Below are 26,582 nucleotides of genomic sequence, written 5' to 3'. Positions count from 1 at the left end.
GATTATCAAATGAATACTTTATTAGAGTCATAACACTTATAAAATAAATTTCTTTTCATCATGGAGTTACCAGATTTTAAAACCAACCAACGCTTCCTCATTTTTACAGCTAAGATATATAAAGAAATTCTCAAATGCCGTAATTTTTGTTCAAGTGCTTTGTCAGTCAACTCACAAATCTAGATCGTGATTAATTTACAATTCTAAGTATTCACAGTTAGATGAGTTTTAGGCTTGGTTCTTAATGTTCTAGAAGCAATCCATTTACAAAAGTGTCACCAAAGCAGTTTCATGAGATCATTTAATTTAATGCCACCAAGCATGGACCTGTTATACCTTGGAAACAAAAATACAATCTCACAACTAAATCTAGCAGACTAACTTTTAACAATTCTAGTCGGAACGGACAATATATCCTTATGGCACATATATGACTCTGTAATATACAATTCGTAATTCAGGGTTAAGAGTGTGGCATGGAGCTAGAAAAACCAGGGAAGTCGGATATTACAGAAAAGCTATGACATCAGTATAAAGTCACAAGACTGATATCCTCTTGCTGCACAGTAAATATACCTTTTATCTCTGTAGTTACCTCACAAACCAAACCCTAATCAGATTCTTCTTTCTAAGGGATTATCACATAAACAGGATTTGATCATTGAGCATTGATTATGCTACTCATTCAGGATTGTTCTACGTTCCATGAAATCTAACAGCCCAGCTTATACATGGCACTTGTAGTGGATGATTTAGCCAAAAAGCAAAGGGTTGAAAGTATAAAATATTCAAAAGCCCTCTTTTCCCAGAGGTATAGCCCTCTTGAGGCAAGAGATAAGTATCTTGTCTGGATGGGTGGTGTGAGCTGGGGGCCTAACTCTGACTTGTTCTCCCCTTCAAGCCACTTTTGGCATGTTACCACGACCAGGGTCTCTGAGGAGGGTTAAAATACTTTTCTGTGCTATTCATATTCAATAGATGTCAGGACTGTTCTCTAAACACGTGAGGATCTACAACTTGAAGTTATATTTCGTACTCTGTTCAAATTTAACTCAGAGTCATGTAAAAGAATTAGAAGTAAAAAGTTCACCCTTTGGAGAGCTCTACTGGGTAAAGCCTCACATATCCACACATAAATATCTGTATATTCATGCACAGGGTAAACAGCTGCATTTGAAGCATAAATAAACCCACAGGAAGACATCAGGAGCTAGATACCAGTTCCAGGAGTGGTTAGTGGTCTCTGGGGCTCTCATTTTAAGGACGCCAGATGAGCATTTTGCTCAGTTGTTAGGAAACACTTAGGTGGATTAAGCAACTAGGGTTCATTTCATTTTTCCTGTACCCAAGACTCTGCTTGAATTAGCTTGAGAAACTATAGCCCCTTCAAGGGTAAGTGTTTGACCATTAACCTAAAGGCAATGTAATTACTGCATGAGACTGAATACTATGTGGCTTCTCTAATTCGCTTTATACCTTTCAGGATCAGTTCAATAAAATACAGAACCCATAACCAAGGTTTTACACCAGAGGTCCGCAAACGACAGCCTGCAGCCCGCAGGCCAAATCCAGCCTGCTGCCGGTTTTGTAAATAAAAATTTATTGGAACACAGCTACACTCACTCATTTACTTACTGTCTATGGCTGCTTTCATGCACCCATAGAGGTGAGTAGTTGTGACAGAGACTGAATGGCCCACAAAGCCTAAAACATTTACCATCTGGACCTTTAAAGAGTGTCGATCTCTGTTTTACACTAACACACAGAGTTCAGTGGGAAGTTTATTTGAAATGTGTTTTTCTTCAGGAGTTTTAGTTACCTATTAAAATTAAGGTTCAGGTGACTCAGTAACTAAACACAAGAGATACCCCTTTTTCTCATGAACAATATCTGTGTATTTTATGGATGTAAAGGGAAATTTTCTTTAAAATAAGAAAAAGAGAAAGAGACAGATGTAAAACGAAAGGCTATTTCTCGGTTTAACATCATACTGAAATTAAAATTCCACCCATGAAATGAACCAGAACTCATACTTAAGATTCTCTCCATATACTAAACAAATTACTTTGGGGATGTTGTTATATCTGGACAAAATGGTATCCAAATTGATGAGACATAAAAAGTACACAAATGAAACTAACACACAGGCAGCGAGTTTGTAAGGGGTGTTACGGTCGCCATCGTCGTAAGGCCAGACCCAAACTGCAACCGTAACAAGCTGTCGTCACAAAGGCAAAAATCTAAGAAAAAAGAAACAACAATTCACATCAGATTCATAACCCCGACTTTAAGAAAACATTTGTCCAAAGGAGCAACTGTCTGAAGACTGACCAGCCTACTTAAAGATACTTCAACGCTAATGAGAATCGTTTACATTCCTCTCTTTTCTTGATGATTTTATCCCCTCACACCATTAACCTTTCTTTTCAACGTTCTGGCCCCTAATAATTTTCTCATTTGTGGACAGCCTTAGGGTGAGCCTTTTTTCACGTACTGGACTCACTTGTTAAGCAGTGGTGAAACCCCTAACATGGCACATATTCAAAACTTCACGAGGAGATGTCTATTTGCACAGTGATCTCACAGCCAAGCAAAGTGCAGCTATCAGGACTTGAGGATGCAGCAAATCATTTCTGTGACAATGGAAAGTGACCTTAGAGCTGAAGAGAGAAAACCCACAGAAATGAATCATCAGATTGGCGTGGGAGATAGTCCTCAAGTCTGTACTTAGCTCTGAATCACTGTTCTTTGCATTCAGCAAGGATTTCTTTAGCACCAGCTATGTATACATCAGTACATTTGGTACATATAAACAGATAATAGGTACTGTCCTCACCCTTTTGGGGTTTATGATTCATAGAAAACTACCAAAGCAGTTAAATATGTTAAAACATTATATGTAGTACAGGAATCCTTTACAAGGAAACCAGAGCTCTGAGAAGGAATATCAGATCCACCTACAGAACATTTTTACAGCATAATTACCATTCTGCTATTATGCCCACCCTTCTTCTGCTGGTTGTCTCTCTGATACATCTCTGATCTAGGCATTTTCTGTTGAATGAGAATGACCACTTTATTTTAAAGTACAAATGTGAAAGTTTAATTAGAACAAGAAATCACAACCACCATGGATTCTGAAAAGCTGACAAATGTCACAAATATTCCCAAACCTAAAACAACAATATTCTTGTTTTATTACCTGCCTGATACATCTTATTTTTGGAAACACACTTTCTTTGATATCCTTTTCACAAGACAGTGTGCTCTTCATAAGACAACGGCATTAGAGAGATTTTGTAATCTTGGAGAAAATCTAGTATTTCCTCTTCCATGGTTGATCAAAATTTGTTTGATTTCAATAACTTAGAAAAGTTTATTTCAGTTTTATACCGTATTTGTAATGACATGCAAACTGTAGGTTTGTCAAATTTGGGAAACCCTCTATCACATTTCATAAACGATTTATAAAATTTCAGGACATTTCAAAATTTCTTGAGCAATGATACTCTTTTTGTTTTTTTTAAAGACACCAATTGTACTTGAGCATTTGTTACTTTTTAAAAAAAAATTTATTTATTTTTGGCTGTGTTGCATCTTTGTTTCCGTGCGAGGGCTTTCTCTAGTTGTGGCAAGCGGGGGCCACTCTTCATAGCGGCGTGCGGGCCTCTCACTATCATGGCCTCTCTTGTTGCGGAGCACAGGCTCCAGACGCGCAGGCTCAGTAGTTGTGGCTCATGGGCCTACTTGCTCCGCGGCATGTGGGATCTTCCCGGACCAGGGCTCGAACCCGTGTCCCCTGCATCGGCAGGCGGACTCTCAACCACTGCACCACCAGGGAAGCCCAGCAATGATACTCTTAAATGATAAATCTCAAAGTGTAAATCTTAACTACACTCTGAGTTGCTCACATGTAGTTACAATTGTCCTCCATGTCCTCTTTGCAGTGGCAGGTTATGAATTTATGTTATCCTCATTGATCTCAGAATCCTGTGGGGCTGCATACACGTGGCTCCCCCCAGTTCTGTTTATAGTACTGCTCTTGTTTGTGCCTTATAAGCACAGGAATTCTGATAAATTCTACCTCTAATGACTCCCATCAAAAAAAGAAAAAGAAAGCCTGGTGCATTTTTAATTATGTTGAGGATACACCTGAAAGGAGAGAGTTTCTGTTTTGACTAGGAATTCGCTTATGCTTTTGTTCATCCAATGATCTGATCAGCGAGGTTGTTCCCCTGTTGTGAGTCAGCTCAGCTGATTTCACTCACTCACACTGGGCTACCTGGCCCCTGCATGAATGACCACTTTTGATACCTCTTACTAGGGAAAAGGAGTTTTCCTCTCTCTAAGGTATATTGAAATAAAAACAAAAGTGAGGGACTCAGTGGAATGTCACAAACGAATGGCTCATGCATTTAGCTTCTGTCATTAAAACTCAGAAACTAAAGATTTACGTCTACTGGAGGGTATGGATGAAATGGGGATTAATGTAGAACTTGAAGCATGTAGAGGTTTACTAGGGCAGCTTCACTTAGAGAGAGAAAGGGAAGGACAAATCTCCCTAACCATGTCTGAAGTTACACCAGGTAGAAAGCACAATTAGTTCTTTTCACAAAGTAGACTTTGTGGTGCAAGGTCAACTACTACCGCTGACAGGTATGATCTTACATGAAGTCAGCCTCCCGGTGCTTCAGTTTCATCAACCACAGCACTGGGGTAACAACTTGGCTCATAAGGCTACTGTACAGATAAACAGCTATTATATGTCTAATGCTGACGGTTATTAGTAAAGAAAACTATTGTTGCTGAAGGACTTTCCTGGAGACCTTGACAGGGGAGGGGAAGCGCTGGTAAACTGTATTCATCAAACACTTACTGTGGCTGCCACGTTGATGTTATACTGGTTATCGTTCAAGAGCGGCTGCACAGCCATGGTTCGATTGCAACGTAGATCGTGCAGCGATGTGGCAGCTGCTTCCAGCAAAAAGGCTCCAAAGTAGAAGACGAACACTGTAAAATGGTAAGCGAGATCCTGAAAGAGGGTGGAAAAGGGAGACAGCTACAATGAAAAAGAAGAGATTTTTTCTTCCGTTCCTTATTTCAAATGAAGTTTACGTGCAGGAAAATTAGAACACTGAGACAGTCTTTAACTGCATTTGCCATTTCTTTTGGCTCCCTCAGCAATGTCAAGCTGTTAGAATCCCAGTGAAAATCAACTGACCCGTTGCAATTGGCCCAGTGGCAAACCTTCAGATCCACTGAATTTTAGAATAAAATATATAATTTCAGTTTCGATTAAGGTTCCGTAGCATTCCTATCCTTAAAATTCAAGTAAAACAGCATTTAAATTATATCTTGTTAGGGTTATTATATAAATCTATTTTATTAGTGTATATTATAAAGTTATATAATTATATACACATTCTATAATCATTTTATTTTTGAGCAATTATTATTTTTATCCATTAGATTGTCATCTCATACACTATGGGCCTATGAAATCACTGAATTCAATACCCTATCTCCCGATATTCTAAAAAACAAAACAAACATATACTTCTACAAAAAAGCAGAGGAAATTTTCATACAAAATTCAGCTGTGATTAAGTTATTTATCTCTCGCTGCATTGATGTGACACACAACTCTTAAAATTCACGTCGTCTTAGGTGAGTTAATATGCCATCAACACATCGCTGTGTATTTTTGTTAACAGTTCCTACAGCAGGTACTTACCATTTATTATTATACACCTGACAATCACCATTTGTTATTTCCATTTGAAGTTTTCATCTTAAAAGGAACGGGAAACGTTTGGTGACATGGCCTGCGGCTCTTGGTACGATATGCTTCCTTCACCAGCCTCCTCTGATGCCACCCTCTTTCCTCTTTGAACATCAGCCACTCTGGTCTCATCTTGGTCCCTAGGAATCACTCTATACCTCAGGGTTGATGATCTCTTATACTTCTAATCCATCTTAGAGTCTGCCTCCCAGTGGCCCAGAGAGGATACGTACACTCTTCTTATTCCCTTCTTGGCCATTAACATAATTGTAATTGTTCTGTCAGTTGTGTAATCGTTTCCTCACTGCCACTGTCTACTCCAACAAACTCTTTGAGAGCCACTACCAGGCCTGTCTTGTACACCATTGTATTTCTAGGTCTTAACATAGGATCAAGCATATACTAGGTGCTCATTAAATATCCCCCACCACTGGAGAGCTACACCCACATTTATATCTGGCCACCCTGGACATCTTATTCGAATTCCTGCTATGCGTGGGATGTGTGCACAAAGGTCTTCCTCACTCACAATTTCACTCATGGTTTTGGACAATACAGATTATTTGCTCTAAGCCAGAGGTTCTCAAAGGTTAGCGTGTATCAGAAGCACCTGAAGAGCTTGTTAAAACACAGACTACTGGGCACCAGCCCCAGAGTTTTTGACTCTGTGTGTCTGGGTGGAATCTGAGAATCTGTATTCTTAACAAGTTCCCAGGCGATGCTGGGGCTGCAGGGCAGGGAACCACCCTTTATGGACCACCTGTCCGAAGCCCTTGGCCCTCCCCCGTTAGCAGAGGACCCCATCCCGTTTCTGTGTCTCCGTCACATGCTCTTGCTTTTCTGCCAATCTTCCCAACACTCACGCACCCCAGAGCGCAGCTCACCTGTCATCACCTCAAGTAAACTCAGCCTCAAGCACGCCTTGAATATTTTCAGCAGCAGGTAACTCTTTCCCACATTCTTATCTCCAGCCCATGTTCTGCTTCTCAGCTCAAGGTCAAACTTACTAACTATTAAAAAAAAAAAAAAAAAAAAAAGCCACGCTGTATATAGGGGGATCCTGTTTTACACAATGGCAGCATGAAAAAGGGATAATAGTCAATCTGAGCTGTAGTTTTCTCATTTGTAAAAATGAGGACAGGGCTTCCCTGGTGGCGCAGTGGTTGAGAGTCCGCCTGCCGATGCAGGGGACACGGGTTCGAACCCTGGTCTGGGAGGATCCCACATGCCGCGGAGCAACTGGGCCCGTGAGCCACAACTACTGAGCCTGCGCGTCTGGAGCCCGTGCTCTGCAACAAGAGAGGCCACGACAGTGAGAGGCCCGCACACCACGATGAAGAGTGGCCCCCGCTTGCCGCAACTAGAGAAAGCCCTCGCACAGAAACGAAAACCCAACACGGCAAAAATAAATAAATTAATTACTAAACTCCTACCCCCAACATCTTCTAAAAAAAAAAAGGACAACCATCATTTTCTGTAAGGTCAAATAGGGGAATGAATGTGGGGACAGAAAACATAGCTCAGGACATTTTAAAAATATTAAGTGATTTCCACACTGGGCAGATGGTCACGTGTGCCAGCTACATTTTGGGGGAAGAAAGGGAAGAAACATGTTTAATTGTACAAGGCCTTTTTTTTTTTTTTGGTATCTTTTATTTCTCTAACATATATCTTTCCTTAACACTCCATCTTCCAAAAAGGGAAAAATAAATATGACATCTGTTTAAAGTTAGGTGAAACGGTATTATTGCCAGTCCATATAAAAACAATGAAGAAAAAGCATCTCAAAATTAAAATCTGCTGCTTTCCTCAAATTAGAAGGGGGCAAGTTTTTAGCACTTAATATATGTTATTACATATCATATTTTTATTTCACCATTTACATCCACACTAGAAAGCTTGGGAAAAAATACTGAGGACATCAGCCATGAATATTAATTTAATCTCATGATCAATAAAAACTAGAAGCTATACATACTGTAGGTAATATCTCACAATGGATACTTCTAGAAAATAAATTCTTTATCAACACGCCTTCTTCCTTCATGCATGGCATACAGGCGACATTAAACTGTTATCACAGGGTGGGTGGGAAGCAATACTTTTCTGAGCAATTAATGTCTAACAATTCCAGAATGCAGCAATTAAAAACTGTTACCATCTGGTGACAACTCCATGATATGCATGGCTCAAAAATTTACCTGGCTGAGAGTATATAAGATAAATTTAAAAATCTATCAAAGGTAGCCATGCGGTCAAAAATGACTAAGTATGTAGAAAATCACAAAGTATGTCCACCATATGACAAGACTGTGTACTAACAACCGCTGCACTGTGTCCTGTGCGTGGCTGTCCCCATTTTCCCCTCAGTAAGAGTGGCCTACTCCAGCTAGAAAGCCGTAAGATAAACTTTGCAGGTGACCTATGGAACAGATTGGCAGTTTCAATTGTCCCTTCCATAAAGTGGTTTAATTAAAAAAAAAAAAAAAAACCAACGTTTTATTGTATATGAACATCAGATACAATGCTACAAATTGGAAAGAAATACAAATTTAGAAAACCTAATTAAACCTAACAAATTTAGGAAACCTAATATTCATGCTTATACTCAATACCGAAGATAAGACTCAATATAAAAGAAAGGAAAGAAAAGGGTATGGACGTTATGTCTAATAAAACCAGGAGTGATATTGGAAAAATATGTAAACATTGGTAAGGCGCACGCATCAACCAGTTAGACAGAACGTTGAGCACTGCAGGATCCTGGAGACTCACTACTTTTCCAGATATTAACTCTTTAGTTGCTGGGCTACTAGGAGGTCCAGGAAAGGGCCAGGGTGAAAGGGAGCACAGCACTTAGGAAGAGGCAGTAGATTGGGGAAATGGCTATGTATTAACCAGTACCAAAGTACCAGCAGGGCTATACTACTGGTACATACTGGCCAAATACCATCTTCAAGCCTGATATTAAAAGAGCCTGGTGGCACTCACCAACATTAGGGATTGACTGATTCATTCATGAATTATTTTAGGAAAGCCAGGCATTTAGAAAAAGGAGATTAAGCATCTATTTGTAACTTAAATAGGGATTTTTGATCTTCATCACTTGAGTAATGATTAGAAATATTTTCTCATCGTTAATGAGAAATCAAGGCAAAAATGCAGAGATACGTTGTATCAGGAACCTAAGAAATAGGACTTTCAAAGTTTCAAAGTGCACGCCTCAGCGTGTTTAAGGACTTATGGTGATTACTGATCACTTACTATAAATCAGACACAAAGCTGAGCACTGTATACTACATGAGTTCCATTATTCGTTGACAGCATCTGGTGAGGTCGGTATTATTATTAGTGTTTTTACAGAGGAAGAAATGAGGTTCAATATTTTGCCCAAGGCTACATGGTTAGTGAGCAAACCAGACTAAGCTCAAAGCCTGTGCATTACTATAACCACCACACTACACTCTTCCTCCTTAGCTTTATACTAACCCGTGCCATCTGCCCCGGGCTGACTGAATGGACAGCCGCATTTGCTTAGACTTCACTGCTGATGACAACTGGGATGATGGTTCTCTTTATGGTCTATAAATAAGACAAGAACAAATATTTTCCTTGCTGCTGAATAAAATACTACCACACCGGAAAGGAACATATATAAAGCCCGACTAAAGGTCTGATTGAAGTTCCTAAGCACCAAAGCGTGAAGGAAACCTAATGGCGGTTCTTCATGAACTTCATTAAAGCACTGTCCACCATGCGTTGGAATTCATGCTCCACTGGGGCCCATTTTGAGACAGTCCCAGAGAATGAATAACCACAAACATGAAAGAGGCTCCCTATATTATATGAGAAAAAGGGAAAGTAAGTTGACCCAATTTAATGGCGTCATAATTTTTAAAATGGTGTCGATGGGAAATGCATTTCTTAAAACGTATCAATTCTTGCCAGTCTAGGACAGGCGTTGAAAATAAATATAAAATATCCCCTTTCCTTTTCTAAGTATTTGGAGAGTAACATATAGAGCTACTTGTTTTCTGAACAGAATATACGTATTTAATATCTGAAGCAGGAATCAATGGAAAATTTTAAGATACATGGCACAGCATCCGTCTCTCCAATAGTTCAATAACTGTAACGTGATTCATTTGTTGTATGAAACAAAACAGTCTTTGCGGAAAGGTCATCTAACTCATAAGGGAATCACAGAGAGATGGCTCAGCTCTGTCACCACAGGACCTGAGCAAGCTGGGACCCTGCTGTCCAGCAAGGCCGGCCACACGGCAGGCAGCATAGCAGCCTCTGTGCTCCGACCTTTTCTCTCCCGCTAGAGGCAACAGATAGAACAGGGCAACCAGCATTTCAGGACAGGATGAGATATTTATAAGTTTCTCACGTTTTCCTGAAAGAGACTTAAATATCCCTTACCAGGAAGTTCCAGTTGGCATTAATCTGAGTCACCACGCCAGAGAGGAACACGCCCAGGAAGAGGAGGGAACAGATGAAAGCCGTCACGGACACGAACATGACCCATCCTTGCAGCAGAGGTAGAGGAACATTGGAGGAGGCGACCAGGATCCACACGAGTGCCCCAAGCACCTAAAGGGAAAACGAAACACGGTAATAGGTTTGGGCCATAGAACTGAACGTGCCTGCGTCAGGCTCACCACTGCCTTTGCTCCCCCCCAGACTCCTGCACGTGTCCCTGCAACCCCGCCAGCGACTCGTCTCTATCATTACTGGAGAGCTTTCTTCTCTCAGGTGTAGGCTAGCACTTCTACTCTGCGACCCGATCTGACTCCACACCTATTTCTGCACCTGCCTTCCTGTTGGGCCCTCATCCTCAGCCCATGACCAGGCTCAGTATTCTCTCACCATCTAAAAGTATTTTCCTTCAAAAGAACTTGAAAAAGAAGAGATACATGTATATGTATAACTGAATCACTTTGCTGTACACCTGAAACTAACACAACATTGTTAATCAACTATGCTCTAATATAAAATAAACATTTAAAAAAATAAATAAATGAAAGTATTTTCCATTGACCCTGCTGCCTCTCGAACGACTGCCCTCTCTGAGGATTTCCCTTTTCAGTACACGATTGTTACAAATTCATCTTTGCTAGGTCTCCACCTTCTCTCCTCGCTGTTACTCTTCAAACTACTGTCCACTGGCTTCTGCTCTCACCATTTCTCAGAGAGGCTATTAACAACGATCGGCCATGACTTCCTAACTTGTCACTTCTAATGGCCACGTTTCAGTCCTTATCATGACCGATTTGTACAGGTGAGATCATTGCCTATATATAGCATAGCAGCTATTGTACATGACAGTAAACAATAAAATCTTCCACTGACACTCTTCTAGGTGCTGGGCATGAGAATAGATACTTGAGATATTCACAGATCTAACATTCAATGAATACCTACTGTCGGGCATTGTGCCAGGTGCTAGGAATAAAACGGTAAACAGTGGTCTCGACCATCATGTAATTCACAGTCTCTTACAGAAAAGAGAAAATTAAGCAAGTCACTAAGATGCTGGGCAAACACTGGGCAAAGTCCACACAATGAGGGTTCTAAATCCAGATTTGAAAAGTCAGGAAACACTCCCTAGAAGCAACAACCCAAAGGACAGGGCCAGGGGGAGTAGCAGAGGGCAGAGAAGGCTGTTCCAGGGCAGGGGGGTGAGTTGAGTCTTAAGATGGTTTGGGGAAGCTGAGGAACACTTGGCAGAGCTGAAGGGCAGAGCTCAGGGTGACAGGAGCAGCGGGCACCATGTGCAGAATGGCCAGAGGTGTGAGCTGGACACGCAGCTGTGGGGGGTTCTGAAGGTCAGGTCAAGGAGAGGAACTTCACCCAAGGGCAACGGGAAGCCCCAGATCACCTTGAGCAGGAATGAGCGTGCTCAGGTTTGTATTTAGGAGTTTCTCTCCGGCTGGAGTGTGACGATGGGCTGGAGGGGAACAGGCGGAGGACTGGGGGACCACAGCGGAGACCGTTACGGTAACAGAGTGTAAAGTAGACTCAAGGAGCGGAGGACAGACAGAGGTGAGTGGCTCAGAGAGAAACTGAAGTAGATGTGAGGGTGGCTGGTGGCTGATCAGATGTGGGACATGACGGCAGAAGAACAGATAAGGAAAATACCCAGATTTCTGGCTGGGACAGCTGGGAGGGAGTGAGAAGACACAGGAGGAGAAGTGGTTAGGGGTGAAGACAGGCAGTTTTACGATCCTGACAGCAACAGCCTCGTGCATACTACCACTAGAGATAGAGGCTACACACCCTCTGCATGGCATTCCAGGACCTTTATGAGCAAACCTGCCTTTTGCATACTTGTCTCTTGCCACTAAACCCCGCACATCTCACATTACAGAAAAAGAAATGAACAGTCCAGAGACAAAGCTCTTTCACATCTGAGTGGCCTGACATATGCTGGCCCAGAACGTCATTCCCTCCCCATGTGTATCTGAGAAACTCCCATGCACAGCTCATCCTGAAGAGCACATCAGCCTAAAGGTCGTTCCTGAGTTCCACCCCATGCTCAGGCCCCCCTCTGCCCTCTGGGCAAGCTCCCTACTATGGATTTGTTACGTTGATGGGAAACATTGTAACTGATGCCCCTGGCTCTCAGTCCAACTGTACTGTTAGATCTTCTTGGCGGCATGCTGCCTTATAATGGCTTGCATCCCATATCATTTATTAATCGACATAATAATTCTTTCCTAACTCTCAGTCAGGCACTGTGCTACATTTGGCAACACAAAAACCTAGGCTACGGTACACCTGCCTGGAGACACCGACAGGCAAATGGGAATCAATTCCCCCCGGCCCCCATCCCCCCACACAATATAGGCGATATCATAGAAGCAGGTACGCCTGGCATACGGAAGGCTCTCAGCTATTTGCTGAGCAAACAAACTCCTAGTTCCCATATGAGAACAGTTGGAGCAGCAAATATTAAAAACCAATAATCATGTGACTCTTGCTAGATAATATCCAAACTGTGTGAGTCACTAAAAGTTAAACATACAAGTATTGCTTCTTTAAAAAAGGCCCATACAATTCATCAGTACTTTGAAAAACATTTTGGAAAGCCTAATAAATTATCACTTGAGCAATGATAACAGAAGCCCCAATCTAATAAATTGATAATAGTGGTGGTATATCTCAAGTCCTTATTCCAAATCAAATATGAACAATCAACCCAGAAAGTTTCAGGAAGTAAATCTAGGTCATGGGTAATCACGCATATTAAAAAAATGTAACCACAACCTTATTAGTAGCTATGAAAGAAACAGTGTCCCTGGTAAAAGATTCTATACTCTTTCATACTGTTTACTAAATATTTGAAGGTGATAAGATCTTCCATTTTTTCTTTTTTTCTCAGCCTCTTCTTGGTAGACTTTTCTTACTCTCCCATCACAAATAAGCTACATTAAATACTGTTTAAGAAATATACATCATTATTCCATATCTATTAATTCAAGAATCATTTATTGAAACTCTAGGTGCCGGTATAAAGAATAATAAAGAACAATTGGCCACTGTTTATTAGGGACAGGCAGACTCAGATAGATAAGCATAATTATATGATATCGAGATTATGATAATTTCACACCTCTGAAGAAGAGGCTATCCGATCCCTTGGAATTAAACATAACATGTAATAAACCTGGACTGGACCTCAAACTGGTCAGCCTCAAATCTGCTGCCAGGCACTGTAGAAGGACACTGAGGAAAAAAAAAAAAAAGGCAAGGTTCAATCTCCAGGAGCTCTAATAAGGGAGAAATAGACACCACCAAATCTGATTCAGGAGCAGATTGTGGCCAGTGCTACAAAAAGGGCTCAACACTGCCTGCTCCCAGAGACGGCCAGAGGGAAGAAGAAACAGAATGGGAGGAATCTAGACAGTAGGCAGGGGAGGCAGGTTTTTTTTTTTTTTTAACATCTTTATTGGAGTATAATTGCTTTACAATGGTGTGTTAGCTTCTGCTTTATAACGAAGTGAATCAGTTATACATATACATATGTTCCCATATCTCTTCCCTCTTGCATCTCCCTCCCTGCCACCCTCCCTATCCCACCCTTCTAGGTGGTCACAGAGCACCGAGCTGATCTCCCTGTGCTATGCGGCTGCTTCCCACTAGCTATCTATTTTACGTTTGGTAGTGTATATATGTCCATGCCACTCTCTCACTTTGTCGCAGCTTACCCTTCCCCCTCCCCGTGTCCTCAAGTCCATTCTCTAGTAGGTCTGTGTCTTTATTCCCGTCTTACCCCTAGGTTCTTCATGACCTTTTTTTTTTTTGAAGCGGGCTCTCAAGGCAGACGAGGGCTGTGACAGCGGATGCTAATGTGAAACAGTAGAGATGAACTCTTCTTGTCGGACTCAAAACTACAGCCCTTCCCAAACTTCAAAGGCTTGGAAAGGGAACTCAGTGTGTATATGAAAAGAGAACAGACTTGCCTCCCCATTTGTGGTGTGTGTGTGGCTGGAAAGGGGGCAGGGGAGGCAGGAAGGTGTAGGGATGCCTCCCCCGTCCCAAATATACACACACACTGCATCCCTAGAGCAGAGATTCCGTGAAATACAGATTTAAGTCATCCTTACCACAGGAGCTTTGGAACATAGAGGATGGCCCAGAGAAGAGAAATAGTCCCACACTGGAGATCCACCTTCCTCGCTGTAAGACTGTCACATTGGCGAATGGGTCCCTAGGGCCTTGACACAGTTATTTCTCCTTACTTCACGATAAGCTACCTTTTCTTTTGGCCAAAAGCTACCTTTTCTCCTGAGCTTCCCAATCTAGCTCCAACTTTAAAAACTGAGCTTTTAATAACATTACCAATGCTTAGTATATTCCCTTCACCTAATTCTGCACATTACGAAGCTCAGAGTATTTACCACTCCTGTTAATTATCAGCATTCCTGTTCAGTAGAGGTGGCTCTGGAGGTAGCCCGTTTTTAGAAGTGAAATGCAGAGCACAGGAATGGTTAAAATCTGAGGGAGAATAGTTGATAACGTTTCGTAGCAACTGCAGAGTGCGCACACCCTGAAGACGGCTGGAATTCCTGTTCACCCACGGGGAACTGAATCCACATTCTGACCCCTTGTCTATCACGGCCTTCCACCACTCTCTGGTGTCCTAAAACGTCTGAGAATTATACACAAAACTCCCAAATGCACCACCTTTTGAAATTTCTGTAAGGAACCAAGTCAGGGCTCATGACTCTGAATCTCAAGCTCTGACAAAAAGACAACCCGACTTCCAGGTAATGCACAGGCAAACACGTCTTCACGTAGATATCGGTCTTCCCCTGCGACCCCTCACCTCCTGAGCTCAAATTTAGGCGAATCTGGCACACACTTCAAGTGCTCAAATATACCCCGAGTTGCCGTGATTAAGTTGCTACCCATTCCAAGACCCACGGCTCTCCTTTGTGGCCGGCTGTAGTGTATGCTCATCCCTTCAGTTTAGCTCCTGCAGGGCAGAAGGGTGTACCTTGGCTGAAGCCTTCCCATAAGAAAGCCATGGAAGTATTATTCATCCACACGCCACACCGAACTGAACCCTCAGAGCTGGAGCTAAAACATGTTTTCACTAGGAACTGTGCACTGGCAAGAATATATAACCCCGCGGGAAACCATGGTCTTGAGCAAGCGGCGATTCTGGCTGTGTGGATTACAGACTTCCCAGATTGAGTCCTATTTGGACGGTCTTCCTATGTCCCCAAAGGATTCCTTTTGCAAACACCCTTTTTCTTTTCGAATGTCACTTATTTCCTAATAGCGTGCTTTCAAACCATGCCCTCCGACATCTTGGCTAATAATTTTCAAACCACTTGGACACCTTCATCTTAGTATACTCTTATTATTCACTAAGTAAACAGGCCAATTCCTACTCTGACCTATTTTCAGTCAGTGTTTGGAATGAAACCAGGGAAAGGTAAGTGAAGCTGAAGGTATAAAGGACTGGTTAGACTGCCCTAAGGAGAAACATTTCAATACTTAGAACTTTCTGTGAATAACATATGACCCTCTCTTTCCAGTTCTCCTACTGCTTACATACTGGGCTTTTCATCACTTTAAATCAGTGAGGACGAACAAATCAGAAAGACTAGAGGAAAACATGTCTCCCAGCCTGGCTTACGGAGTTAATCTGAGTAAGAGGTCGAAGCTGGTGAGGGTAACAGAAATACGAGCTAGCATTTATCTAGGTCTTGTGTTCAAGCACTATTCTAAGGGTTTTATTTGTACCAGTTTAATCCTCTGAGATTAACACTGAGAGATTAAACACTGAGAGCTAAGTACTATTATTATTACCATTTTATAGAGAAGTTAATCAAGGTAGAGAGTCATTAATAAATTGTTCTAAGTTATGCAGTTAATAAATGTTAGACCTGGGATTTGAACCCGGCAACTGGCTACCAGAGCTTATGCTCTTAACATTATGTTAGTTCGCCCCCATCAAAGTTTCGTGTTTATTCTAGAGCAGGGTTTCTATACCTTTGCCATGGATTGGTTTGGGGCAGGGGCAGGGTTGATTCTCCAAAATCATATCAAATTGGGTAGATAAATGCACATACACTTTTCTGAGGGCACCGTCTACAATGTTCATCAGAATCACAAAGTGGTTTGTGGCCCTCCAAAAGTTCAGAATACCTTATCTTCTTGATAACCCCTCCAATTTCAATGGGCGCTACAAATGAAACAAGAGGATTAAAGGATGTTAAACATGCTCAGACTATTTATCTTCTAGTGAATAGATTACCTATAACTCCATTTTACACACAACTTGTATTCCAAAGAACGTTTTTAAGTGGGAACATACTTCAGTCAACAGATAGAATACCTGATAGCTGTGTTTACAAGGCAGCCCATAAAAGTGTAACGTCACTCATGATGTGACTGCAGTCCGGTGGTTATAGCACTGGTGAATACTCCTGCCTGCCTCTCCAAGCTCACCCTCTCCCCTGCGATGCTCCTTTCCCTGCCACCCTGTCTCTGCACTGCAGCCTCTGTCCCTCATCCCCTGCACACAAAGCGTCTATTACACTGGTCCATGCTTCTGCTTAGCGTGCTGCCATCAGAATTTTCGCTGGATAACTAAACTCCAGTACTATGTCTTCCAGAAAGACTTCCCTGGCTGGATGCCATCGCTTGGTGCTTCCATGGCTACCAAGCTGATAGTAATCTTAAAATGGAAAGCCCATATTATAGGGGAGAAGAATGCTCTGGCCCTCTTTTATTCTTATTTATAATTTCCCTTGATTTTTAAAATCGTCTTTTCATGTTTATAGGTAACTAGTTATCACCTAGGTTAAAAACGTTCACGCATGCCCATGCTTCAGTATCAACAAGGACTGTACAAGTCATTGCCTCTTTTCTTTCTTTTTACCTTCCTTCTTCTGAAAGCTATTATACGAAAGTTAGGGATGTCATCTATGGAGACTACGAAAGGGCATGGCCCTTTTCATATAAAACAGGACAGAGGAAATTCAGGTCAAACTTTAAACTCCTGGAGAGGAGTCATGACATTTTAAAAGTTGGGCAATAATAAATGCTGGAGAGGGTGTGGAGAAAAAGGAACCCTCCTACACTGTTGGTGGGAATGTAAATTGGTATAACCACTATGGAGAACAGTATGGAGGTTCCTTAAAAAAATAAATAGAGCTACAATATAATCCAGCAATCCCACTCCTGGGCATATATCCAGAGAAAAGATACATAATACATAATGCATAATTCGAAAAGATATATGCACCCCAGTGTTCATACCAGCACTATTTACAATAGCTAAGACATGGAAGCCACCTGTGTCCACTGACAGATGAATGGATAAAGAAGATGTAGTATACACACACATGGAATATTACTCAGCCATAAAAAAGAATGAAATAATGCCATCTGCAGCAACATGGATGGACCCAGAGATTATCATACTAAGTGAGGTTAAGCCAGACAAAGACAAATATTATATGATACAGCTTATACGTCTAATCTAAAAATGATACAAATGAACATATTTACAAAACAGAAATAGACTCACAGACATAGAATATAAACTTATGGTTACCAAAGGGGAAAGGGCAGAGGGATCAATTAGGAGTTTGGGATTAAAATATATACACTACTATATATAAAATAGAGAACCAGCAAGGACCTACTGTATAGCAGAGGGAACTATACTCAGTATCATGTAATAACGTATAATGGAAGAGAGTGTAAAAAAAAGAATACATATATATACATATATATGAATAATTGAATCTGCTGTAAATGAATGAACTGTGCTGTACATGTGAAACTAACACAACATTGCAAATCAACTATATTTCAATAACAAGTTAAAAAATAAAATAAAATGCTAGAAGAAAAAAAAAAGTTGAGGGCTTCCCTGGTGGCGCAGTGGTTGAGAGTCCGCCTGCCGATGCAGGGGACACGGGTTCGTGCCCCGGTCCGGGAGGATCCCACGTGCCGCGGGACGGCTGGGCCCATGAGCCATGGCCGCTGTGCCTGCGCATCCGGAGCCTGTGCTCCGCAACGGGAGAGGCCACAACAGTAAGAGGCCCACGTACCGCAAAAAAAAAAAAAAAAGTCGGGCAAGACATAAGAGGGCGTACTCCAAATCTGCTCTTCCCCGCTCCAGTCAGTTTCTCTAGAATATTTTCACACTGTTCAGTTTGTCCTACAGAACAATCACACAGCATTTGTCAAGTACTGAACGTGCGTGGTATTGGCTACACCTGCCTGGTTCCTGTCCCATGTCATTACACAGTCTTTCCTATTCAGCTATATCTATGCAGATATGCCACACCCATGGCTCCTACCACCCGGTAGGACATTTCTATCAGGCACCACAAGACAAATCTCCTCTCCTTAACCTTTTCCTTTGGAGCTTAAGGTCAAGGTTTTCAGCAACTTGGTTTGAAGTTTTCCATGTTTCAGTTCTAATTCTTACAGAACTGCCAGCCAGGGAAAACGATTGCTGAAAATAATCTCTGGCAGGGGCACTTTTTTTTCTTATGAAGTTTTAAAGACTTTTTTTCACATGGATGGAGATTTTTAACCCAGACGCAAGGTAAAAATTTTACCTATAGAATTAAAACCCCTTTAAAGCAGGGAAAACACGCCCACAGGTAGCCCCTCCTTCACCACTGCAGACACACAATGTCCCTTTGCAACCGAAATCTATTTTCTGGGTGAGAAGAGAGAAGTCTATACAGCTGAACATTTATGTGTTAGTCCATCTACAGTCAAAGCTGCAGATTGAAAATAACCTGAAATTCCTTCCATAGAATTATCTGCATGACTGCACATGCCTGCTGCACAGCCCCTCCTTCCCCATCATCCTTTCATTAACATTTCATTTTTCTGGCGTAAGTCCTCTGTGTTACATCTTATACTTAAGTTTGGTCTACGATCATTTCAGGCCATGTCAAAACTTTACATGGGGCTTCCCCGGTGGCGCAGTGGTTGAGAGTCCACCTGCCGATGCAGGGGACACGGGTTCGTGCCCCGGTCCAGGAAGATCCCACATGCCATGGAGCGGCTGGTCCCGTGAGCCATGGCCACTGAGCCTGCGCGTCCGGAGCCTGTGCTCCACAACGGGAGAGGCCACAACAGTGAGAGGCCCGCATACCACAAGAAAAAACAAAACAAACTTTACCTATGTGGTTGACCTTGTAAATATCAAATCTGTGCCTCTTCTCTGCTTTTCTTTGTCCTACTTCTAGTTCTCATCACCCCTCATCCAAACCACTGCAATAAGCCCTTTAGCTGACCTTCCTGCCTTCAATCTCTCTGCTTTATAACCAAACTTCATTACTCAAAGATTTCTGCAAGTCTGATCAAGTTAGCCCTGTCCTTCAGCAGCTCCCCATCACAGACAAAAACAAATGCTATGCCTTGGCCTATCATTCCTCAGCAAACCACACCTTGAACCCTACCTGCTCTTTTTCCTCCTCCTGCCACCTCCCCATAAGTCATGTAGAAAAACACACACAGAAAAACACCAACCATTGCCAGAACTTCATGCCATGGTCTTTCTTGTCTCTGGGGTTTGCACATGCCCTTGTTTCTACCTGGAATTCTCTTTCCCACTTTTGTCTACTGAACCTCTACTCATCATTTCAGGCTAAATTCAAATGTCACCATCCCATTAAAGCTGCCTGTCCTGGCCTTCCCAGTGGCCAGATGTACTCCACCCTGTTTTTCAATAGTACTTTTCATAAACCAATTTTTTTTTTTTTTTTTTTTTTGCGATACGCGGGCCTCTCACTGTTGTGGCCTCTCCCATGGCGGAGCACAGGCTCCGGACGCGCAGGCTCAGTGGCCATGGCTCACGGGCCCAGCCGCTCCGCGGCATGTGGGATCTTCCCGGACCGGGGCACGAACCCGTGTCCCCTGCATCGGCAGGCGGACTCTCAACCACTGCGCCACCAGGGAAGCCCATAAACCAATTTTATCACTTCAAATGCAGCACTGTAATGCTTTCTTGGATTTATACTTTACTGTATAGGACTTTCTTTTAACGGCAGGAGTTATGTTAATTATCCTATTTCCAGGGCATAAGATAAGGCCTGATGCATAGCAGGTTATTAATTACTTGTTGAAAAAATGAAAATTATTATCGCATCCAAAACACTGCAGTTAGAAGCCTGTGAATAAGAGTCCTAGACCATCTCCCATAAAGAGAAATGTTCAGGAATATCATGGGGAATGTAAACAGTTTCCTAAATACTGAAACTGTGAAACACACTGAATTCAATAATGACCTTTATTCTTTTCCATGTTTAATACTGTTACTTCCAATCTTCTTGTGCATAATACTCACTGAGGACAAAGGACCAGAAATAGCTTGTTTAGCCCAATAGTACAGATGTTCCAATGTCATTTTCTTATAATACACCTGCCTGGAAAGTGCGTTAGCTATAGTTCACTTTCCATTGTTGTGTCTTTATTCCCTGAATGGTAGTTATTTGGGGGGCATATCCTCTCAACTAGGTTATAAGCTCTTTCAAGTGAGGCAGAGTTTAAATATCTTTGTTCCCAGAATAGTGTCTGCCGCACAACAGGTATTCAATAAACACCTGATGAATGATTTACAAAACATTAATTCAGGAAACACTGAATCAAAACATTAGATTTTGAAAATGATAACTTTGGACGGCAACGTTTTCCATCTTAAACTAAAAGGTTTCACTTTGCAAAACTAACTTAGTATTAAACTCTTCATAGCAAGCACACATTGGTAGGTATAGCTGAGTGCAAAAACCCAGAGGTAGACAACTTAGGTGCCTAGCAGTACAACATACCTATCTCAAGAAAACCACACCATGCATGTGAAGTTGCAATACCTCCACCTATAAAGCCAGTGCTATAAACTACTTTGCCTGGTGTTTGGAGGCTGGCAATATCTGTATCTTTTGAATTATCTCCCCAACAAATGCCTGACACTTGAGAGATTGTGAATGTGGTACAACAAGGCAAATTGAAATTAAATCATTGAGCAAAGTTACTGGTTAGTGCGAGAAGTGAATTCCAAGATCATAGTTTCATTAGCTTAGTCAACTATAGATAGCCCAGCATCTTTGTCAGATGCAGTTTTCAGGTGTTCAGTTTTAGACAGCAACGGGACATAAAGAAATTGCAAAGACAAATGGATTCGATAGAAAGTCAAAATTAAGGAGTTTGGGCATATTCAGAAACACTGGCAGAGGCTAAAACAAAGGGGTCCCCAGAAAGGACATCACCCAGAGCTTAGAACTGCTTCTGGTGAATTCTCACGTTTAATTTACAGAGAGAAATTTCTGAAGAGGAGCCATGGGAGACTGAACAATTTCAAGGGATCAGAAATCCGGGACCAAAGCGCTTCGAAAGTGTCTACTTTGCTTATATCTGTGCACCTCCTCCGGTGTGAATGTTCTAGGTAGAGAGAGGGGACCAAGGTGGCCTCCACCTCTGCTCTCTTAAAGTACATGATCCAATAGCTCTAAGTGGCACAGCAGGATGAGGGCCAAGAAGGAGCTATAGTTTGGCTCTAATGTGGTCTCTTGTTTCTCTGAGGTCACCAGTTTCACCGGAATATTCTGGGCCTTTTATTTTTTCCAGGTTGGGCTGGGGAGGAAGGAGGTTGATATCAAGTAAAAGGTAATGGAGGCCTATGATTTAAACCTATCGAGATATTTGGCCAAAAAAAGTGAAAATTAAACGGAAATGGCTTTCAGAAGTGATGCTGTTCTATCTAGATAAGGATCCTGGAAGCGTTTTGGGGCTAAGAAGCCAGAGGAAATGAAGGGACGAGAGGAAGGGATTGGATACTTCTGTGAGCCTGGGATTTCCCCTGGGATGGGGCGTGGCAGAAGTTCTAGCAGAAGGAGAGGATTCACATTTGCAAGAGAGAGCTGTCTTGTCCACAGAGCCCCGAAAAGGCCTCCCTTGGTGGTTCCCAGACATGACCGTACATTAGAACCTCCCGGGAGCTTTTTAAAAACCTAATGGACTCGGTAGCTCCCCCAGAGAGTCCGATTTAATTAGTCTGGCCTAGCGACAGTATTTTAAAAATCTGCCCAAGCAATTAAGTATAGCAGGAGTTGAGAACTAACCAATGGGCTAGATAAATACAGAGATATGGGGGTGGGGGGGAGGAAATAGAATAAACCACTTTCCACTTTTTTTCCCAGAATTAGGTGGAGTTTCCAAAAGTGTCACATGATCACCAGTGGCTCTTGAGATGGAATTTGATTTGATAGCACATGGCTAGGCCTTCTTTGCATATATATACATATATGTATGTCACAGTTTTTACATATATACATATATATGTAAACATATAAGTATCTATTTGAATAAATATTAGAAATATATGACAGCATAGCAAATTTGAGAATTCATGTTTTTATTGCTTAGGATGAGGCTAAGGTAAGGTACTGAAGCTCAGAAAGTGAATGCATTTGAAGTGCACAATCTGTAAATTCTAGAACAGGTGAATGTGGCAGGCAAAAACTTCTAACAGAGGCAGGCAAACAACTGGAGTCTGAGGAACACGGAACTAAAGTAGCCCAGAGCCTATAAAATCCTTCTTCCCAGGCTTCACTGCTCTCAGGCTGTCCCCCTCCCCACAGTGGGGCTGCCCACCCAAGGCCACCCTCTCCCCGCTCTTCTCACCTGGATGCCCGCACCTCATCCCAAGCATTCAGATGCTTCCGAACTGGGCTCAGACTCAAACCAGTTTCTCCTAGCCTCGCAGTCACCATCCGATTACTGATGTCATAGCCGGTAACTCACTTGTCTCCTTTTTCAGATTCAAATCTGAGCTAAACTTAACTTAGGGTGCCTTAGCAAAATAGGGCGGAAAACCAATGCTCACAAGGCGTTCCAGCCCCACAAGCACAAAAGTGAAACCGAAGCGACCCAAATCCAGGTTATGCAAACTCAAAGGTGTGGGTGTGGGTGAGGGGGACGATATGCAAACTCCAAACCGAGCAAACAAAGCCAGCCGGCAGGAAAGGCACTGACTGGCAAACGTTTCACTCTGTATTTGCCATTCTCAGGACATGATGTAACCTCAGGTTGCCCAATTTATATTTGCACATTTTCCCCAGCGAGCTTCAAAACCTCCCAACTCCATTAAAGTGCCTTTTTAAAAGTTCACGTCTGCAGCCCAAGAAGCCTGCACGACAGGCCGGGTGACCCGACGGTCACCTAGGCCCAACCAAGTGCGCTGAGAGGGTTTGGAGTTGCAAAGGTAGACTCGGAAGGGAGAAGGCGCAAACGCAGGCGGCGAGGAGCTTGACAGCCACGTTTGTACTTTTACCCTACCATTCTCAGCCCACTTGATTAGACACTGCCCAGGGCACCGTATGGGCTTCACCTTTTCCCTGCCCTGCCTCCTGAGCCCCGCTGCTCTCCCCAATCCAAAGGGCGCTCATAATGGTAAAAGGAAAAAAAAAAAAAAAGCCCACGTCTTCTAGCCCTCCTCCTCCGCTTCCTGGTACCTCCTGCCCTTCCTTCCACATCCTAGCGGCCTCCTGGTCACCCGGTCGTTGGCTCCACCTTGCAGCACCCAACAAAATGGCAGGTAGCATCAGGCGAGGCCGAGAGCGCCGGCACCCGCTCCAGCCCAGCGTGGCCCCCGGCCAAACCGCCGGGGGTCTCTGACAGTACCCCAACTCCAAAGAGCCTTCTCCTCTCAGAGTCCCCAATCCTCGGCCCGCGGGGCCTCCTGCTTGCTCTCCCGGGACCATTTCTTTCGCCAGCGGAGGAGCAGGTGCCAGCGTAACAGGTGCCAGGCGAGAGGGCCAGGGCGGTGGCGCCGTCGCCCGGGTGCGGGCTGCGCTGGGCATCGGGAGGACCCCGGGAGGGGCGCAGGAGAAGCCCACGCCGGGGGGACGGGAGCTGGGGGCCGCGCAGAAGGACGCAGCCCGGGGGGCAGGATGCAGCTGCCAGTTCTCGCCACCCGGGGCGCGACCCTCGCCCAGGCTGCCCCACTTACAATCTCCAGGCAGACGAAGGCGCCCGAGTAGGTCCGCAGGATGTCGGGGCCGACGGGCAGGGTGACCCGTGGCGCCGGGAAGGACACGGCGGGGTTCGCGGGCGGCGGGACTGGCGCTCCGCCGGCCGACATGCTGCCGCTGTCGCTACTGCGTCTCCGCGCGCCGCCGCCACCTCCCTCCGCCCGCCTCCGCCTGCCTCCGCCTCCCGGGCTCCCGCCGCCGCCGCCGCCGCCGCCGCCGCTGCTCGGGTCCGCGGGCTCCGGGCGCGCCGCCCGGGAGGGGGGCGTGGCAGCGCTGTCTTCGGCCAGGCGGGGCCCCGCCCCGTCACGTGGGCCCAGGTGAGCGCGCCTCCGCCCCGGCGCCCGCGCGGGTCACGTGCACAGGTGCGGCGGCCACCTGGCCCGGTCCTTCCTGCTCTGTTCTTCTGGTGCCCTTTGCCGGCCAGCGGCCAGCGCTCCTGGAGCGTCTCGACGCCCGGCTCACCGCTCCGCTCTTTATTTTTTCCTTCTTTCCCTCCCCTGGTTTCCACCTATTCTCTTCCACCTGTCCTCCCCCCCAACTCTCACAGCTCCCCTACCCCACTTCCCTCAATTTAACTGCAAGACTGGTCTTGGAGCTGTGACTCAGAAGGTGAAATCAAGGTCATCAGTCACACCTAAAAAGTGGAGTGGATCAGCTTAAAATGGGACTTTTGTGGGATTTTAAAAACACCACTAGAACAGTGTCGCCTACTGAAGTCAGATGGGTCAGCTCCAACATCTATTGGCAGTGTATGCCGGGCAGGTAACCAAACGCTGTGCGCGCCAGTGGTGTGCTCATCTATGAAATGGGGCTGAGGTTATCTACTCCGTATGGATACCCGAATTACATGATATAACATAAAAAGAGGAAACTCATAGTAAGTGCTCCTCAAATGGTAGCTGATATGATGACTACTATTTTCCTGATTTTTACACATGCACACATCACACTGTTGTGTACACATGATGTTGCATAGGTTATATTTTCCACATAAAACTTATTGATTGCACCTGTCTGAAACTTATGAATTGCTGTTGTCTTTTAAACGCTTAAAAGGCAGATTTTTTTTTTTTTTTAAGGATTCTGTGTATGGTTTGCATTCCCTGCCCCAGTTCATCCCCATTTTATATTTGGTTTTAACGTCAACATTTAATAAGTGAAATAAAGGAGATGAGATTAATTGTCTCAAAGATCAGCTGAAAATAAGCAAAACTACACACAGCAGCATACACATGTAGAGCAGGTTGGAAAAAAGATTAGGCAACATCACCAGACATTCTCCAAGTTGAATAATAATCTTGTCTGTCAGGTTTAGCCTTTGAGGAACTGTGTTCAGCTGTATGCGCTGGTCATCAGATTTTAGTCATTCTACCTCTTTATTATTTTAATAAGCGAAACTCGTAGGTGTGGTGGTAGCATCAGGGTAGATACCACAAAACAGGGTGTGAGTGAAACGTTTTGTGTAAATCTCTGGTCTTCCCCACCTCTAAAAATCATCACTTCTTGACATTCAATGTGTGGTATTTATTTAATAGGAAATTTCGTTTGTTGATCAATGAACCCTCTCTGTGTTTAGATCCAGATTGTCAGGGAATGATCTTTCGTGATTGTTTTATTTTATTTTCTGCCCAACAGCTCTCAATAAACAAAGTACATCCAAAAGGAAGACCTCTTCAAGTTCTTTACCCTGAAAATGTGCAGCTATAGTGATGGACCCCCAGAATTTCAATGAATAAGCCTACAATGACTTTGAAGTTCCCAGACGTGCTCAGTGACTCAGAAAAGCCTCAACTGTGCTTGTCTTAAAAATTACCACCAAGGGGAAAACTTCACTGTGTCCCTTCCAACACCCTCCTTGCTGCACCATGCATCCCCCACCATCCCCGACTCTACCTGCTTTCTACCTGCTTCCACAATGACCAGTGGAATAAAAAAAATATCGTTGAAGCCTCTCCTATTATTGTAACATACTATTTTAAAATGTTACAATAATAAAAATGCATTCCTCTCTAGAATGATTTTCCACTCTCATGACCACTACCAAAACCTGTTTACTCTTTTTTTTTTTTTTTTTAACTTATTTTTAGCTGTGTTGGGTCTTCATTTCTGTGCGAGGGCTTTCTCTAGTTGCAGCGAGCAGGGGCCACTGTTCATTGCGGTGCATGGGCCTCTCACTATCACGGCCTCTCTTGTTGTGGAGCACAAGCTCCAGACGCTCAGGCTCAGTAGTTGTGGCTCATGGGCCCAGTGGCTCCGTGGCGTGTGGGATCTTCCCAGAC

At 43.5% G+C, this 26,582-nt stretch overlaps 1 protein-coding gene and 1 long non-coding RNA gene across 3 annotated transcripts; one reads left to right on the top strand and one right to left on the bottom strand.

Annotated features, from left to right (window-relative positions):
• On the bottom strand, positions 1 to 24,775 carry MAL2 (mal, T cell differentiation protein 2). Of its 2 annotated transcripts, XM_019932089.3 has the most exons (5): positions 24,282 to 24,775; positions 10,208 to 10,378; positions 4,877 to 5,032; positions 2,986 to 3,054; positions 1 to 2,240 (listed from the first exon to the last, which is right to left on the bottom strand). In XM_019932089.3, exons 1-5 carry the CDS (start codon positions 24,411 to 24,413, stop codon positions 2,169 to 2,171), a joined length of 600 nt encoding a protein of 199 aa, XP_019787648.1. In that variant the 5' UTR covers positions 24,414 to 24,775; the 3' UTR covers positions 1 to 2,168. The 2 variants fall into 2 exon arrangements, with proteins under 2 accessions (XP_019787648.1, XP_019787649.1); XM_019932090.3 differs by lacking the exon at positions 2,986 to 3,054 and having other exon boundaries at positions 24,282 to 24,743.
• LOC109549466 (uncharacterized) lies at positions 23,499 to 26,250 on the top strand. The gene is made up of 2 exons (XR_002175776.3): positions 23,499 to 24,071; positions 25,939 to 26,250. It is a non-coding gene; the product is annotated as an uncharacterized lncRNA (long non-coding RNA).
• Positions 26,251 to 26,582: the final 332 nt, after the last annotated feature.

The sequence above is a fragment of the Tursiops truncatus genome, chromosome 17, assembly GCF_011762595.2.
Source record: "Tursiops truncatus isolate mTurTru1 chromosome 17, mTurTru1.mat.Y, whole genome shotgun sequence".
NCBI lineage: Eukaryota > Metazoa > Chordata > Mammalia > Artiodactyla > Delphinidae > Tursiops > Tursiops truncatus.
Note: the sequence above shows the minus strand (reverse complement) of the source record. Positions and strands in the feature narration are given on the sequence as shown.

Excerpts from the sequence above, each read along its gene's own strand:
- MAL2 (XM_019932089.3), bottom strand. The coding sequence starts at position 24,413 with ATGTCGGCCGGCGGAGCGCCAGTCCCGCCGCCCGCGAACCCCGCCGTG. Across the intron at positions 10,379-24,281 it reads CCTTCGTCTGCCTGGAGATT|GTGCTTGGGGCACTCGTGTG; the intron begins GTAAGTGGGGCA and ends TTTTCCCTTTAG. Across the intron at positions 3,055-4,876 it reads ACATCAACGTGGCAGCCACA|AAAATGCCTAGATCAGAGAT; the intron begins GTAAGTGTTTGA and ends CTCATTCAACAG.